Source organism: Staurois parvus, unplaced genomic scaffold (genome assembly GCF_062004578.1).
Source record: "Staurois parvus isolate SC_StPar_1 unplaced genomic scaffold, SC_StPar_1.0 ptg000154l, whole genome shotgun sequence".
Taxonomy (NCBI): domain Eukaryota; kingdom Metazoa; phylum Chordata; class Amphibia; order Anura; family Ranidae; genus Staurois; species Staurois parvus.
In genome coordinates this window covers 3,712,246-3,727,022 of record NW_028317950.1, presented here as the reverse complement: position 1 = coordinate 3,727,022, position 14,777 = coordinate 3,712,246, and the positions used below count along the sequence as shown (strand labels likewise).

At 42.1% G+C, this 14,777-nt stretch overlaps 1 protein-coding gene across 5 annotated transcripts in view; it reads right to left on the bottom strand.

Annotated features, from left to right (window-relative positions):
• Positions 1–14,777, bottom strand: part of ATP2B3 (ATPase plasma membrane Ca2+ transporting 3) — a 380,238-nt gene that overhangs the window by 74,543 nt on the left and 290,918 nt on the right. For 3 of the 5 annotated variants that reach the window (XM_089674938.1, XM_089674936.1, XM_089674934.1), the window contains exon 8: positions 14,460–14,501. The exons of the other annotated variants lie outside the window; for them this stretch is intronic. In XM_089674938.1, coding sequence (XP_089531064.1) covers positions 14,460–14,501 — 42 coding nt within the window. The remainder of the gene's footprint in view (positions 1–14,459; positions 14,502–14,777) is intronic. 5 annotated transcript variants of the gene reach the window in all.

Sequence of the window (14,777 nt, the reverse complement as noted above, 5' to 3'; positions counted from 1 at the left end):
TTTGTTATACCTGGCTTGGATATACTATACTCATCCACACTGTCTCTGTATTGTTTATAGATCAGCCACATCTTCAAGGATCAGTAGATAAGTGTTCTGTTGTATATTGATCTACTAAATATTTGTGTTTGTCTTTAGAAGAACTAAGGAAAACATTTAGGGTCCATTTACACCAGCCGACACCAATTGGCATGCGATGCAGTCCAGAGGGATCACCACACTGTACTGCACTGTTCCCTTTTTTTTAAATAGAACTTTATCAAAATATCACACAGACATTTCATAAAGTTCAACTGGCAGCCAAACGGTGCTAGTCACTGCCTTGTCTTATGGTGTGCTGAAAAAAAAGTAGTGGATGCACTACTCATCGTGCCTGTACACCACTGCAACACAGTTCTCTGAACCGGACACACAAGGATTTTTCCTTGTCATGCAATAGGTTTGCGTTGGAATAACCACCCAGTGCTGTCCCAATGCATCTGGTGTAAATGGACCCTTAACAGAAAATTCTGTGTGCGAGCAAAGGTATAATGCATGGAGACCATGTGTTGCTGATGGATGTCCAACAAAGCTTTCCACGCTAACCCTTGTCTGTCATCATAAAAAAGTGGCTTGGAGGGTAAGAGCAACCACAAAGGTGCTATATTGCTGGACACCTGGGCACCAGAAAAGGTAAGGGGAACAAAGAACAAGACATCACAGGACATAACAGACCGAGAAACAAGATGGAGAAAGCACTTCAGCTGCATGGTAACATAGAGGCATATACGCAGACAGGAAAACACTGAAAGAGTAGGATCCATAACACATAAATATTGTTCTACTCAAAAAAGAATAAAATTCATCAATGTGATATAATTGGGCAGCACAGTGCAATAGAGTCTCAGTTCAAATCTCAACCAGGAGTTTGCATGTTCTCCCTGTGCTTCAGTGGGATTCCCCTGGGTACTTCCACATTCCAAAGACAATTGGCTTCCATCTAAACTGACCCTAGTATGTGTATTTATGCAAGTGGTGGTCTTAAATTGTACGCTTAAGACTTATGTGAATGTACAGTATGTAACGTATTGCGTAAATTGTCAGCGCTCTATAAATACCTGTCATAAATACATTTATTAAAAGAGCAAAAAAAAACAAAAAATGTTGACCTAAATGACTCTGGTTACGGCAATCTAAACAACCCCCCTGTTGTTGATCATTAATCTATTTCTTTTTCTTTTTCCTGTTAAATTTGAACCTTTCCCTTCTTACTGCATGATTCAAAAAAAGAAAAATACAATAATTTCATGGTCTTTAAGAAAGTGTTTTTCTTCCTTTTTCATGTCTTCATTCCCTGCCTTCTGTCCCTGAAGAAATATCTGCACTCACAAAGCCTTTTCATCCTGAATTCTCTTTCATGTTGGAAAACAGTATCTGTTATTGTCTTCATGTTGCATCTAGGATAAGTGCACCCATAACACATTTTTCTAATTAGATATTCCCCAAGGAAAGTAGAATGACCTGCCTTGAAAAAAATATCCATCAACGATGTTGACACATGTCCACAATAGGAAACAGTTGGTTGAGTTGTTTGACAATGCAAATAAGTATTTACTTTCCAATTTAAAAAACACATCATAAGGAAAATGGCTGAGCTTAGTTCTACCAATTCAGTAACATAGTTACCTCGTAATTAGTCCCAAAATGCTGGTTTGTTTACTTTTAATGCAACAGAGAGTTGTACCGTACCACCATCAACAAAAGTAGAAGTTTGGATTTAGGGTGATAGCATTTAATGGCTAACTAAAAAAAATTGTAGATCAAGCTTTCGAGGCTCGCTGGCCTTTTCTCCAGGATATTGCACAAAGAAAAGGCCAGCATGCCTTGAATGCTTGCACTACAATTTTTTTATTTAGCCATTAAATGGTATCATCCTAAATTATTTGGCCCAAAATATTCTTCAAGTTCAGTCCTCAAAAAGCACAAAACTCTCACACCACAAAGACAATCCCAACATTTTAGCGTAAACCAGGCTTTCTCAACTTTTTAGTCCCGGGAAATAATTTGCAGGTTTTAGAAAACCCCTGTTAAAAAAATCACTGGACTTCAGTGGAAAAAAATTCTCATACATTGGAGGTCAGTGATAAGAAAGCCCCCCCTTACAGTGGTGGTCAGAATACCACCATTACGGACAGCTAAAAAAACCATTGGTGTCCTGCAGTTGGCTCTGCCAAGAAGCCTTGGGTTGGGAACTATTTGGACACCATCAAATTGGAGGTAAATCAGCCACAGCTCAAGGAACCCATAGCAACCTCTGGAGAAACCTTGGGGTTCCACGGAACCCTGGTTGAAAACAGCTAGAGTAAACTGGTCAATATCAGTTATACTGAGCCCAGAATTCTCAGGTTGCAACACGATAGTGAAAAAAAAAGAAAGTCCAAAAATATTATTATCAGAATGGGGAATTTAGCTTCTTTGTGATGAATTATCATTTGTTATAAGCCCACCTGAGACAACTCTCCATAATCTAATTTCAGCATTTTTAAAGTGAATGGGCAAAAAATGAAGAACCTGAATATTAATGCCTCAAACTCATGCATAGGCCCTCTTTTAGATGAACACCAGGGGCCCACATTTCTATGATACCCAAGCCGAACTCAGATGACACGCAATGGTCCAATTATAGACCAATCTCCCTTCTTAACGTAGATGTTAAACTCCTAGCTAAAATTCTATCCACTCGCCTCAATACATGTATTGGATCCCTAATCCACAATGATCAGGTCGGCTTCATACCAACCCGACAAGCGGGGGACAACGTCAGACGTGCATCCCTTTTAGCACACTTAGCCAAAACTCGCAATATTCCTGCTTGCTTCTTGTCGTTGGACATACGGAAAGCGTTCGACACTGTCTCGTGGCCATACCTACACTATATATTGCGCTGATGGGGTTTTGGCCCGCATTTCTTAACCTGGATCTTTTCTCTCTACCAGGGCCCTTCGGCCAGGATCAAATACTTAGGGCATCGATCTGCTCATTTCCCAATTATGCGTGGCACCAGACAAGGTTGTCCCCTATCCCCTCTGCTTTTCACATTAGCTATAGAACCGCTGGCCCTATTGATTAGGACTGACCCGGTTATCCGCGGACTTGAGATAGGAGGCACCACACATAAACTGTGCTTATTTGCAGATGATGTCTTACTTTTTCTCACCTCCCCCTTAACATCCACACCTACTCTTCTTCAGCTACTTGATAGGTTTGGGATGCTCTCGGGCCTCCAAATAAATCCCCAGAAGTCACTTGCACTTAATATTTCGCTCCCACCCAATGAACTTAACCATCTAAAATTGATCCTGCCATTCTCGTGGTCGCAAGACTCTGTTCCCTTTTTGGGTATAAAATTCACCCCGCATATTTCAGGTCTCTATACAGCTAACTACATTCCTATGCTAGCTCGTCTAACGGCACTAATGACTAAATGGTCCTCCCTTCCGTTGGCTTGGCTGGGCAGGATAGCTGTTGTGAAGATGTCGATCCTCCCCAAAATCCTTTACCTTTTCAGAGTTCTCCCTATCCCAGTACCTTCTCACTACCTTCGCGTATTGCAGCGCCGTATTTCCTCCTATGTTTGGGGTAAAGTCCGCCCCCGTGTTCCTTGCTCTACTCTATACCGACCAAAAATTCATGGTGGTCTGGGCCTCCCTGAAATTAGCAAGTATTACCAAGCGGCGCATGTAGCACAATTGCCAAAGTATCATGCTACCAATGAAACCCCGCAGTGGGTCATTCTGGAATCCATTGAGTGCGACCCCTTTAGTACAGGAAACCTTCTTTGGCTGAGACGTGTTGATCGCCGCACGATTGCGAATCCCATTACCTCGCATTTTTTGTCCCTCTGGGATAAACTGAAGTCCCGTTATCTCCTACAATCACCACATAATCCCCTCCTTTCCTACCTTCGCAATCCGGCCTTCCCCCCAGCCTGGTCCTCACCACACGTCTTTGCTCACTGGTCTACAGCTGGTCTCACCCAGACCCGACACTTCGTATGCAGGAATAAATTCAAATCCTTCGCCTCACTATGTGAATCCCATAACCTCCCTGCCTCTGAGATATTCAGGTATCTGCAGCTGAAGCATTTCTTTGCTCCGTACACAACGGCACATAACCCAACACCTACTTTGTCACCTTTTGAGCGAGCTTGCCTCAGGGACCCCCATAGATGGGGCCTCATCTCCTATTTATATTCCCTCTTCACAACTTCAACTACCTCAGCGTTCCCCTCGTATACAAATAAATGGGAAGTGGATTTAGGACGGCAAATTGACCCCTCAGATTGGGACCTTATTTGGTCCAATACCAAGGAGTCATCACAGAATATTGTGGCCCTGGAGACAAATTACAAAGTTTTGACCCGCTGGTACCTAGTCCCGGCTAGAATTGCGAAATATACCCCTGATTACCCCTCAGTTTGTTTCAGGGGCTGCACAGACCTGGGTACTTTTTTCCATATTCGGTGGGATTGCTCCATCGTCCGTGCATTTTGGGTGGAGGTTTTTAAAATATTATCTACACTCAGTGCCGTAACCCTCTATCCCGATCCATTAATCGCGCTTCTTAACCTGCGACCACCTGGCATCGCTAAGGCGCATTTCAAACTTATTCTACAAGTCACCACCGCAGCCAAGCAGGTTATCGCTAAATCATGGAAATCTCCCTCGTTGAGTATGACTGCAGTTTCGAATAGGGTCACTCAGGCAATGATTCACGCAAAAATAGAAGCCACTATCCTAGATTCCATCCCTAAGTTCAAGAAGATTTGGAATCCCTGGGTAGAGCATATCCTCCCATCCAATTTTGATGACTCCCTTCTCAATCCGTAATCTGCATCTTTTGTTTGATGGTACCATTCCTTAACCATACTGCGGGTTTCCCCCTTCTCCCCCTACTGTGCAGCCTTATGCCCCTTCCCATCCTTCCCCCCCCCCCCCATTTTGTTAGGCCTTAACTGCCATTTGATAGTCCTCTTTATTAGTGATGCCTGACTTTGTATTATTGGGTTTCTTACTGTGCAATTAATGTATACCTTCAATGACCCATACTTTTGCTTATTATTTTATACTGTTCCATGTTAAAAAAATAAAATTGTTTGAACACGAACACCAGGGGCCCTGAAATGTCCTGGAATCCAAATACCCTCTATAGTTGACTTAACTGTTCCAACTTAATTAACTCCCCTATGAAGGACAAGTAAACAGGATATGCAATATTTGAGTCAAGAACCTTGGTTCATGGTTTGCACATCAAAAATCTAAACCAAATTGTCCTACTGTTTTTTTAACTGAGAAACTTGATTTCACCAAAATCATTTAATCTTTAAATGTTCCAGAACTAGCAAACCATCAATAATCTGACCAAAACATAAAGGAGGTGCTGGCCTTTCAGAAACCCTCTGCTTATCATGCCAGTTTCAATTGGCACAATGTCTCCCATCTTACCCTAATGGTGTTTTGGTTCTGTCACATTTTCACCAAATGGAAACACTTGATCAGGAACTATTCCTTATCTTCCCAACTGTGGCCCCTGGGGGAAACCAAATCACCCAGACTCTATGAAAAAAACACCTATAGATACGCCCTAACATATACAGATTTCTAATGTGTATGGCCCTTTAAATCTCATATTGTGTGTCCCTTATTTTCCCCAAGAATAGATTATACCAATTTTTTCTAGTGGCTATATTTAATCAATTATAGTCAACCTCCTCCTAATTGGCTTTATCCCTTCTAGAATTTTGGAGGTCCAACCATAAACATTGGTTCTTCAAATAATTTCCTGAATCTAATAATTTTAACATAAACTTGATACCCTTTGAGACTCTGTTCATGGATCCAGTACCAACAAAACATTTTATGTATATATCTGCTACATACTGTATGAAGGTCCTTCTATGATTATTTTGCTTCATACTGTACGTTATGGGAATCTGATTTGGGCATGTCTTTTTCCTCTGAGTGTCTGTTCTTTTTTCGATCATAAATCTTCCATCTGCACTAAATATTAGGAGACAAGAGACTTCCCTTTTGGTACAATGCCCCATCATCCCTTTACAGAGTTTTTCACAACCCCTTGCTGGCAATGTGGACAAGGAAAGACACTCTTTTCATATCATTTACTACCCAAATAAGCATCCTTTGTTGAAGGACCAAGTTTCCCACATAATTAGACAGTCACTGGCTTTTTCTAACCCATTAAACTAATGCTGTTTCCTTAACTTCTCTAGGAGGACATTAAAGAATTTCCTGCTTATTCACTTACTTAATGCAGTTCATTCTTGGGTGACCGCCTGCTGGAAGCTGGTCTCGCCTCCTATATTGGGTCAGTGATTTGTCAGGATAAATGCAATAATGAATATGAAAAATCTTACCTTATCCCTAAAAAATTTCTAAAATGTTTTTTTTTTTTTTGAGAATCTGGTATTACTGAAAGAAGCTTCAGAAATGTTGAGATTATTGCCAAAATCAGGACCTCTAAGATGTATCTACTTTCTACTTGTGATATAGTAGTTCCTTTAACATTCTCTCTATGAATATATTGTGACTTTCTGCAACCCAGAACTGCTTACACCCCTACTTAACAGGGACAGCATGGTTGAGGGGGGTCTCCTTCCCCTTCCTTCTCTCCATCTTCTTTTTCATTATTTTGCTTCTTCCTCTGCCTGCTCGTCCTTGTTTGTTCTTCTCAAAAGGAAAAAATTGTTTTTCTACTAGGGAATTGTTACCAGGATAAGAGTCAGTTTACTTTTTTCAAATAACTTTTTTTTTTTGGTTACATGGATTTTATGCACTCCACAACTTCCAGTGGCATGTACAGTATTGTTTACTTGTCATCTGGAATGCTTCATGTGTTCTTACTTCCATATTTATATTTTAAGGTCTGTCTGTATTTTATTGTTGGTGTTCTTCATTGGAGCAATAAAAAAGATAAAGAAATAAAGTCAATTTTTAAAAGAATATGCTTCTGCTCTATCTTCATTTTGCTTCACCTTATCAGGCATCAGATATGGATCTTCTATCAACTGAAAGTCCTTAGTGGAGCCAAAAAGCTTGGGTTTGAAGCACAAAATGGGGTTCCCATCAAAAATGGGGGTCACCCAAATTGAGTAGTCAACATATAGTTCCACCAGAAAGAGCACCAAACAAATTATCCAAGAGTCCAACCATGATTAATTGGTTCAGTAAATTATCATGGAAATGACAACAAACGGCCAATGAGTTTGAGGTCATAGATATCCCCCTTCCCCACAGTTATACAATACAGTGAAATGCTCTAGGGACCCAGAGGTGGCATAGTCACCAGGTTTTGATTGTTTAATGTGTGAAAAGTCAGATATGGCCAGGATCAGGGAATCAATGAATAAGTGTTGATTAACTGATTCATTGATTCCTTACAGCACTCTTTCTGAACCTTTGTAGCATAAGGAAACTCTTAAATAGCCTTCTGGTTTCAGGGAACCCGATAATAATTATTGTATCTACAGCTTGCACTACATCAGCGGTATGGTTAATGGGGCAAATGCTCCTTACATATAGCTAAAAAGATAATTAGTGTCACTGGTTACATATTTGATTGGCAGAAATTGCCAACTGCTTAAAGTGTCATTAAACCTAAAACATCAAAAACTGTCAATACATGCTACACTATATTGTGTTCATACTCACTCATCCACTAAATAATTTGTTTTCTGTAGAGTGCAAAAATCCTGGGTGATTCTACTGTTCACTGTCCCTCCCTCCTTGTCTATACCCCTGCTGCAGCATGAGATTATGTAGACACTTACTGAGCTTGTTCCAGTTGCAGTTCCCGTCTAAGCTGTTCATTTGCTCCTTTTTCTTATCTGTGCAGCCCATGTGACTATAGAGTCGCATACCGGGGTGTATACGCATTGGTAAATGAAACTCCCCCTCCCTTCCTCCTCCTCCGTGTCCTCATATTACTAAACACTATGGGGGTGGGATATAAAATGGTGATTAATGGAAGCTTCACCTCCATGTTAATCTCAGCACATACACACCATAAACACAGGCTGGAAGGGCGTAACACAGCCTGTGATTGTAAAAACATCTTCCAGATCACTTTACAGTGTTAGCAAAGTGAATGCTATGGTCAGTTAACTTAAACTTCACCTACACCCTGTTATTGCAAAAAAATAATAAACTTTTGCTTTGAAATATAGATTTGTATGAAGCTTTAAAACGCTTTGTTGCTAATGATTGTTTATTTTAATTCTCTATTCTGAATATCTTTTTTATGTCATATGACCACCACATCACCAATCAATGCTGTGCAGACACAGATTCATACCAGAGGCGTAGCTAGGATATTTTGCACTCGGGGACAAAAAACTATAAAATTGGCATCCCAGCCCCCTGTTTAATCACAAGTATACTGCAAATCCTGCACCGTTTTATTCTATAGGGTCTTTGGTGTTTGATTGTGAACTAAATGTATCTTGAGAAGCAGGGTCACCTACCTTTCATCATGGTATACCACAAACATTTAATTATAAGGGTCTGGGTGAGCATCGGTGTGGATTAGATGAAGCAATGTCCCCCCCTCTTTTAGAACCCCCTGACCCCATCCAGGTAGATCAGTAGGTGCTGCTCCCTCCCTCCTTGGCGCTCAATGTCCTCGTTGTCAGAAGCTATCAAATGACAAAGGTGACAGCAACAACATGTGAATGTACAGTTAGTGATGTTTATCTGGGGTGTGAAGTGTCCCCTCTGCGGGGGGTGTCATCTGGTGTCACTGGTTATCCCTGACACCTCTATTCAGTGTGCCATTGTCCCGACCATTGTGTGCGGCGGCAGTTCTCCCTGCTCGCCCCCATGAGCATTCCATAGCCCGGACACTGGCGGGCTCCGTCTCCTTTGTCCTGCCTGCCGCTGCTAGGGACACTTTCCCCTGGAGACCAACACCAGGCGCCGCCTGTGATTGGAGCCCGCCCAGCCGCCTACACGCCGGTGCCCGGCTCCTATTTGTTGGTGGGGTGAAGTCAGCGCCGTGTGTTGTACAGTTTGGCCCGCAGTCCCGGCTCAGCTCCCACTCCTCTCACTCTCCTCCTCCAGTCCTGCAATCATGCACAGCAAACAGAAGGCGTTTGACAGGCTGTGTAATAATGTAACATTGTAAGCCTCATTTTGGTGCCCCTGTACCTCGGCGCCCGGGTACATATGTACCCCCCTGCCCCCCCCTAGCTACACTTCTGATTCATACATTAGCAGAGTAATAGAAACTCCTCCCTCAGAACTTTCCTTGAGGACAGGAAAGACTTGGGAAACGTCATGTGACCTCTGAATAGCATTTTTTAATGTTAAATACAGCAGCATGATCTTTATATATAAATAGGAGAAATAATGGCAGTTAAACATTGTATGTTTATTATAACTTTAAGGAACCCCTAGCTACCTCTGGAGGAACCCTAGGGTTCCATAGAACCTTGGCTGAAGAAGGCTGCTGTCGACCATTTCATTGTACTTAAGCCCTAAGAAAGCTGGAGATCTTTGGGCCCCAAAAGCATTGGCTGTTTGTCATCCTTTCCATGGTCATTTAATGAACCAATAAATCATTGTTGGACTTTTGGATCAGTTGTTTGGGACTCTAAGGCTTAGGAAAGCATAGCTTCAGAAGAGAAGTTTATATAGGAAAAGCTCTCTCTCCGGGGTTGGAAACTGATCTCATTCATCTTCAGTTCAGAAAGACTCCTAAAATGCTAACAGAGATATCTACAACCAATCCTTCAAATAAACCAAGTAATTTACAACTGATTTATTTAACCTTGAAGAAACCCTAACGTTTTGTAAGTTGAGCCCAACAATGGTAAGCAGAAGACTTACAGAAAGGACCGGTCATCAGTATTATTTTTCGGCTCCCCATAGCTGATCATTGCTTTTATTATTGACTAACCACATCTTATTCTGTTCCTTGTCTCTGTGTAGAGGTGGTAAGCTTGGAAAAGCCAGGGCTTTGCTTCCTTATGTTAGAGCTGCCCCCCTTTGAGGAGGTGTTATAATCCTCAAGCAAAAAAAGAGGTAGAAAAAGCAGAGATTAACAGAATGAATGAAGCAGGGAGAACCTTCCATTGCAGATCTCAGGTACAGCTTGCTCCCCAGCAAGGAGAACATTGAGCAGCATAGTAGTGACCTTACCAAATGTCACTCCAAATCTCCTAAGACTAGCAGTCAGAGGCAGTAGGATGATCTTAGACTGCAGATATAGAGCTATGAGGCTATAGGTAAAGAAGTGCACTTTTTTGGGAGGAATTCAGTACAAAAAGGTAATTTTTCAGGGTACTGCTTAGGCAAAATTAACATCTCTAGATGTTTCCCACAACATAGCAAATCTTCACTCTTTGACTTCAAGTCCTTCAAGTTTATCTTCGCTGGAGTTTCATAAGCTTCAATTAACCTTTTCAAGCTTTGGTGATGAACTACTGTTGGAACATTTTGTCATCAGTACAATCTGTAACTGGAGATCTTGCCTTACTCACCTAAAGAATTTACGTCAAGTACTGCGTGTCCAACCTGACTCTTTTTAATACTATTTTAATATTTTTCAAACTGTAATTGCAAACGTTCCACCGGGAAGTGTGAATATTTTCAATTCCTCATATCCATTTTTAAGCTGCCAGCATGCCCTACCGAGATTGTATTGTTGTCATACAATTATGCTTCTCAATGGAGACTGCTATTCGACCATCAGGCCCCTACCAAAACAACGTACCTGAGGCGTATAAATGCAGGCCCACAATAGAAGCCCTGTCATGCCTTATTGCTGTAACAGTACACATCCTGTTGTGCCTCATTCCTCATTTATGAAGTGGGCAGGGAAGAATGAGATGCCTGATTGGCTGAGGGCTTCCATGCTGTGAACCATTATTTGGAAATAAACATTTAGAAAAGAGAAAAAAACACAGCCGTAACTCCATTCCTCCGCTGGGAAGGACTGATCAATAGTAGCCTGTAGCAACACATATCAGGGCTGATTTATAAAAACTGGAGCTAAAGGGAAGCCGTTGCATTTGGGAACCAATCAGGCTTCATCTTTCACTCTCCGGGAAAAAGAAAACAAGCAATTGAATTGCTTGCTATGGTACAAATCTCTACATTTGCTCAAATGTTTATAAATCAGTACCAGTACATATATGAGATACTATATATATATATATATATATATATATATATATTGTAGCAGCGCCCGGCCCTGTCAAAGGATAAAAGCAGGTAGAAGTGGTCTGGTAATGGACACAGGGGCTGCACATGTGCAAGTTACAGAACTGCGGAGTGTAGATGTTGAGATTGCTGTTGCAGGTTTCTCTGGATTTTGATATTTCTGGATGGGGCTCCGTAGTTTGGAGATTTCAACGTGCCTTGGGAGGGAAGAAATCTCCAATCCAGTGTCCAGAGTTTAAAGTCAACCAGCATGGTGTGGGCCCAGGTGCTCACAGCCCATATAATGATGGTTTGCTGAGAGTTGCAGGGGGGAGTGCAGTGGCTGACATTGTCTATGTGTGAGACAGAAGCTGTGTGCGTTCAAGGGCTCAAGGCTGTGTGCGTTCAAGGGCTCAAGGCTGTGTGCGTTCAAGGGCTCAAGGCTGTGTGCGTTCAAGGGCTCAAGGCTGTGTGCGTTCAAGGGCTCAAGGCTGTGTGCGTTCAAGGGCTCAAGGTTGTGTGCGTTCAAGGGCTCAAGGCTGTGTGCGTTCAAGGGCCCAAGGCTGTGTGCGTTCAAGGGCCCAAGGCTGTGTGCGTTCAAGGGCCCAAGGCTGTGTGCGTTCAAGGGCTCAAGGCTGTGTGCGTTCAAGGGCTCAAGGCTGTGTGCGTTCAAGGGCTCAAGGCTGTGTGCATTCAAGGAGTCCAACGCTGTGTGCTGGGACTAGCCAGTGGTCTGGAAGACCCATATTAGCAGAGGTACTGTTAACCAGCAGGGCTGATAAGGAGTAGCCGCGAGGCTTGGTAACTTTTCATTTGTCTTTACCATTGGAGAAGAACCCCTATGTGGGAAAGCTTATTTTGGAGTTTTGAGATTTTGTTTCCTGCCTTTTAATAAAAGTGGGCTACCAAGCCCTGAAAAAAGAGTTTCTGACTAGTGTGGACTCACTTGGAAAGCATCTACCACTAGAGCTAATCATCCCCCATTCCAATATATATATATATATATTTGGAATCTCTCCAAAAATAACTCAGTAAATAGAATTATAGTGTCTCCAGGTTGCCAAGTGTTATAGCCAATTGGCTAACCAGAGTACTGAGGTTAACATCACTAAACCCAGCCACGCAACAGACCTGAGCAGCAAAATAGGAAAGAGCTAGGAGGAGAGGCATCCTTTCAGTACCCAGAGAAAGAAGTTGTCTAACCCATAGCCAGCTCATAGCTTGCAATGATTGTCCCTGCATGTTATTGCCTATTTGTTGCGCTCATTCCTCTTTCGTTGCCCCTGTACTGCCACCAGTTCAATTATCGGTATATTGCCACCACTGCCTGTTTTTTGCACACCTATTGACACAACTACTGCCTTATTGCTGATGTGCTGACACAATTGCCCAATTGTTCCCCACATATTGTCACGATTGCTCATTAGTACCCACATATTAGTTTGCTGCCCATATAATGTATATAATATCAATACTGCGAGTTTGTTGCCTACTTACTGTCGTGACTTTTGGCCATGTATTGCCATGATTCCCAATGCACTACCCACATATGGTCATGATGCCCAAAACACAATAGAAAAGAGGTTTCTGGTGTAGATAGGGGGCTCCCACCATCCCTCCAATATTATAAACTCCTACTAGAAACCTCTATTTGGAATTTAAAGGCAACCAAAAATATTTATCTAAAAACTTTACTTTTATTATATACAAATGGTAAAAAACAGGACACATTTTTTTACATAGAGTATCAAACGATAAATGGCTGAACACACTATTTACATTCATGGTGATCCCGCTCAGACCAAAATCAGACTTATGATCATGATCAAAAAGTCCATGTGCTGGGTAACCCAACCCGTTTTGAATTTATCATTTATCCTTCCTTAGGGGTCAATAGCTTTTTGCAAGTGAGGTCTCCAGAACTGGACACAGTTTTCTTTCCAACAGGAAATAATCACATTTTGTTATGGTGTTGAGTGCTGTAGACCAGTGGTGTCCTTTGCTTGCCTTAATCTAGCCCTTGGTGCACTATTCTTCCCAGTGACGCCAATGATGGGGTACCATTCCTCTCAATGACACCAGCAATGGGGCACTATTCCTCCAACTCATACCAACAATGGGGCACTATTCCTCCTATTAAAACCAATGATGGGGTATGCCTTACTTCCATTGATGGCAGGGCATTTTCTATTCCCACTAGCCATAGTCTGCCCCCCCCCCCAAAGCCTGAAGGACAGTAAACTGGTCCCTTGTTTAGAAGGTTTTAAAGCGCCTGCTGTAGACACAACCATCTACAGTTATGTACTGTAGGTTTGTCTATTGCAGGGTCTCCAAACTGCAACCCGATAAGGCCCTTTGCTAGCCTTTATCTGGCCCTTGGGTCACACTGACACAAACAATGGGGCACTATTTATCCCACTGATACCAATGATAGGGTACTATTCATCACATTAATACCATTGATGGGGCACTACTCCTCCTCCTACTGACCACTAACCCTGAGGCCATGTTTACCTTGACTGATGCTGGGCCCAGGACATTTTCTATCTCCACTGGCTACAATCTGGCCTTCATAAAATCTGAAGGATAGTAAACTGGCCCTTTGTTTGAAAAGTTTGGAGACCCCTGGTCTATTGAATGCTGATAGACACCAAAGTCATTAGAGCAGCATTTTAACTTTCCCTCTAGCAAACAAGATAGGTAAGAAATACTAATCTGAACACTGATTAATTTCCTACCTTGAAAGTTGTAAAGGGGCATCAAAGTATACATGTAGAGGTAACACTGCATCTTAAAAGCAGGTGCCTCAAGTTGTCTATGTGTGTTTCTCTAAGTCTTCTCTTGAGCACTCTGAAGCCTTGCCAAACATGGGGCACTCAGCAAGGTGGCTTTCAGTTTCAAATCTGGATGTCTGGCAAAACCCACTCCAGGCTCCTAGAACGCATTATATGGGTACTTTGGAAATGGACAGATTGCTGGGAGCTGGAATTCAATATTTCCATACCAAGAGCTCCAGGATGTGAGAGCTCAGGAGAAGACTGTAAAGAAACAACTGACTTTACCTCTGCTTATCTACAGGGTCTGTAGAATGCCATTTTCCACCATTATTTAATGGCCTCCTTTTGCCTGTGGCAACCCTTGTTCCTGTTTGGGAAGCACAACTTATGTCTATGCTTTTTTATTATTGTTTTCTGTGTCATCCTCACAGCATGGCGCTGATGTTCTTGTGCCATTTATTGTGACTATGAGAGGTATCCACATTACCTTTGTTTTGAATATTCTCCACTGCCCCATCTTGCTGCTTTCCTACAACAAAAGAGGGATGACAAACACAAGACATGAAAACAGACAAGACACACTGTGCACAATAGCCACACAAGACATACTTACAGTATGGTGGGATAGTTGGGCCATGCTAAATAACAGCCAAAGCAACATCAAACATGGAACAGTGAGTGGCTAATGGAAAGGGGATAGGACATCGCCAAATTCCAGGAAGGGGGACCAATAAAACACAAAAGCATTTTGAAAGGATATTTACACCTATCTGCAGATTTATCTTTGCCTCTTTAAAAAGGTGCA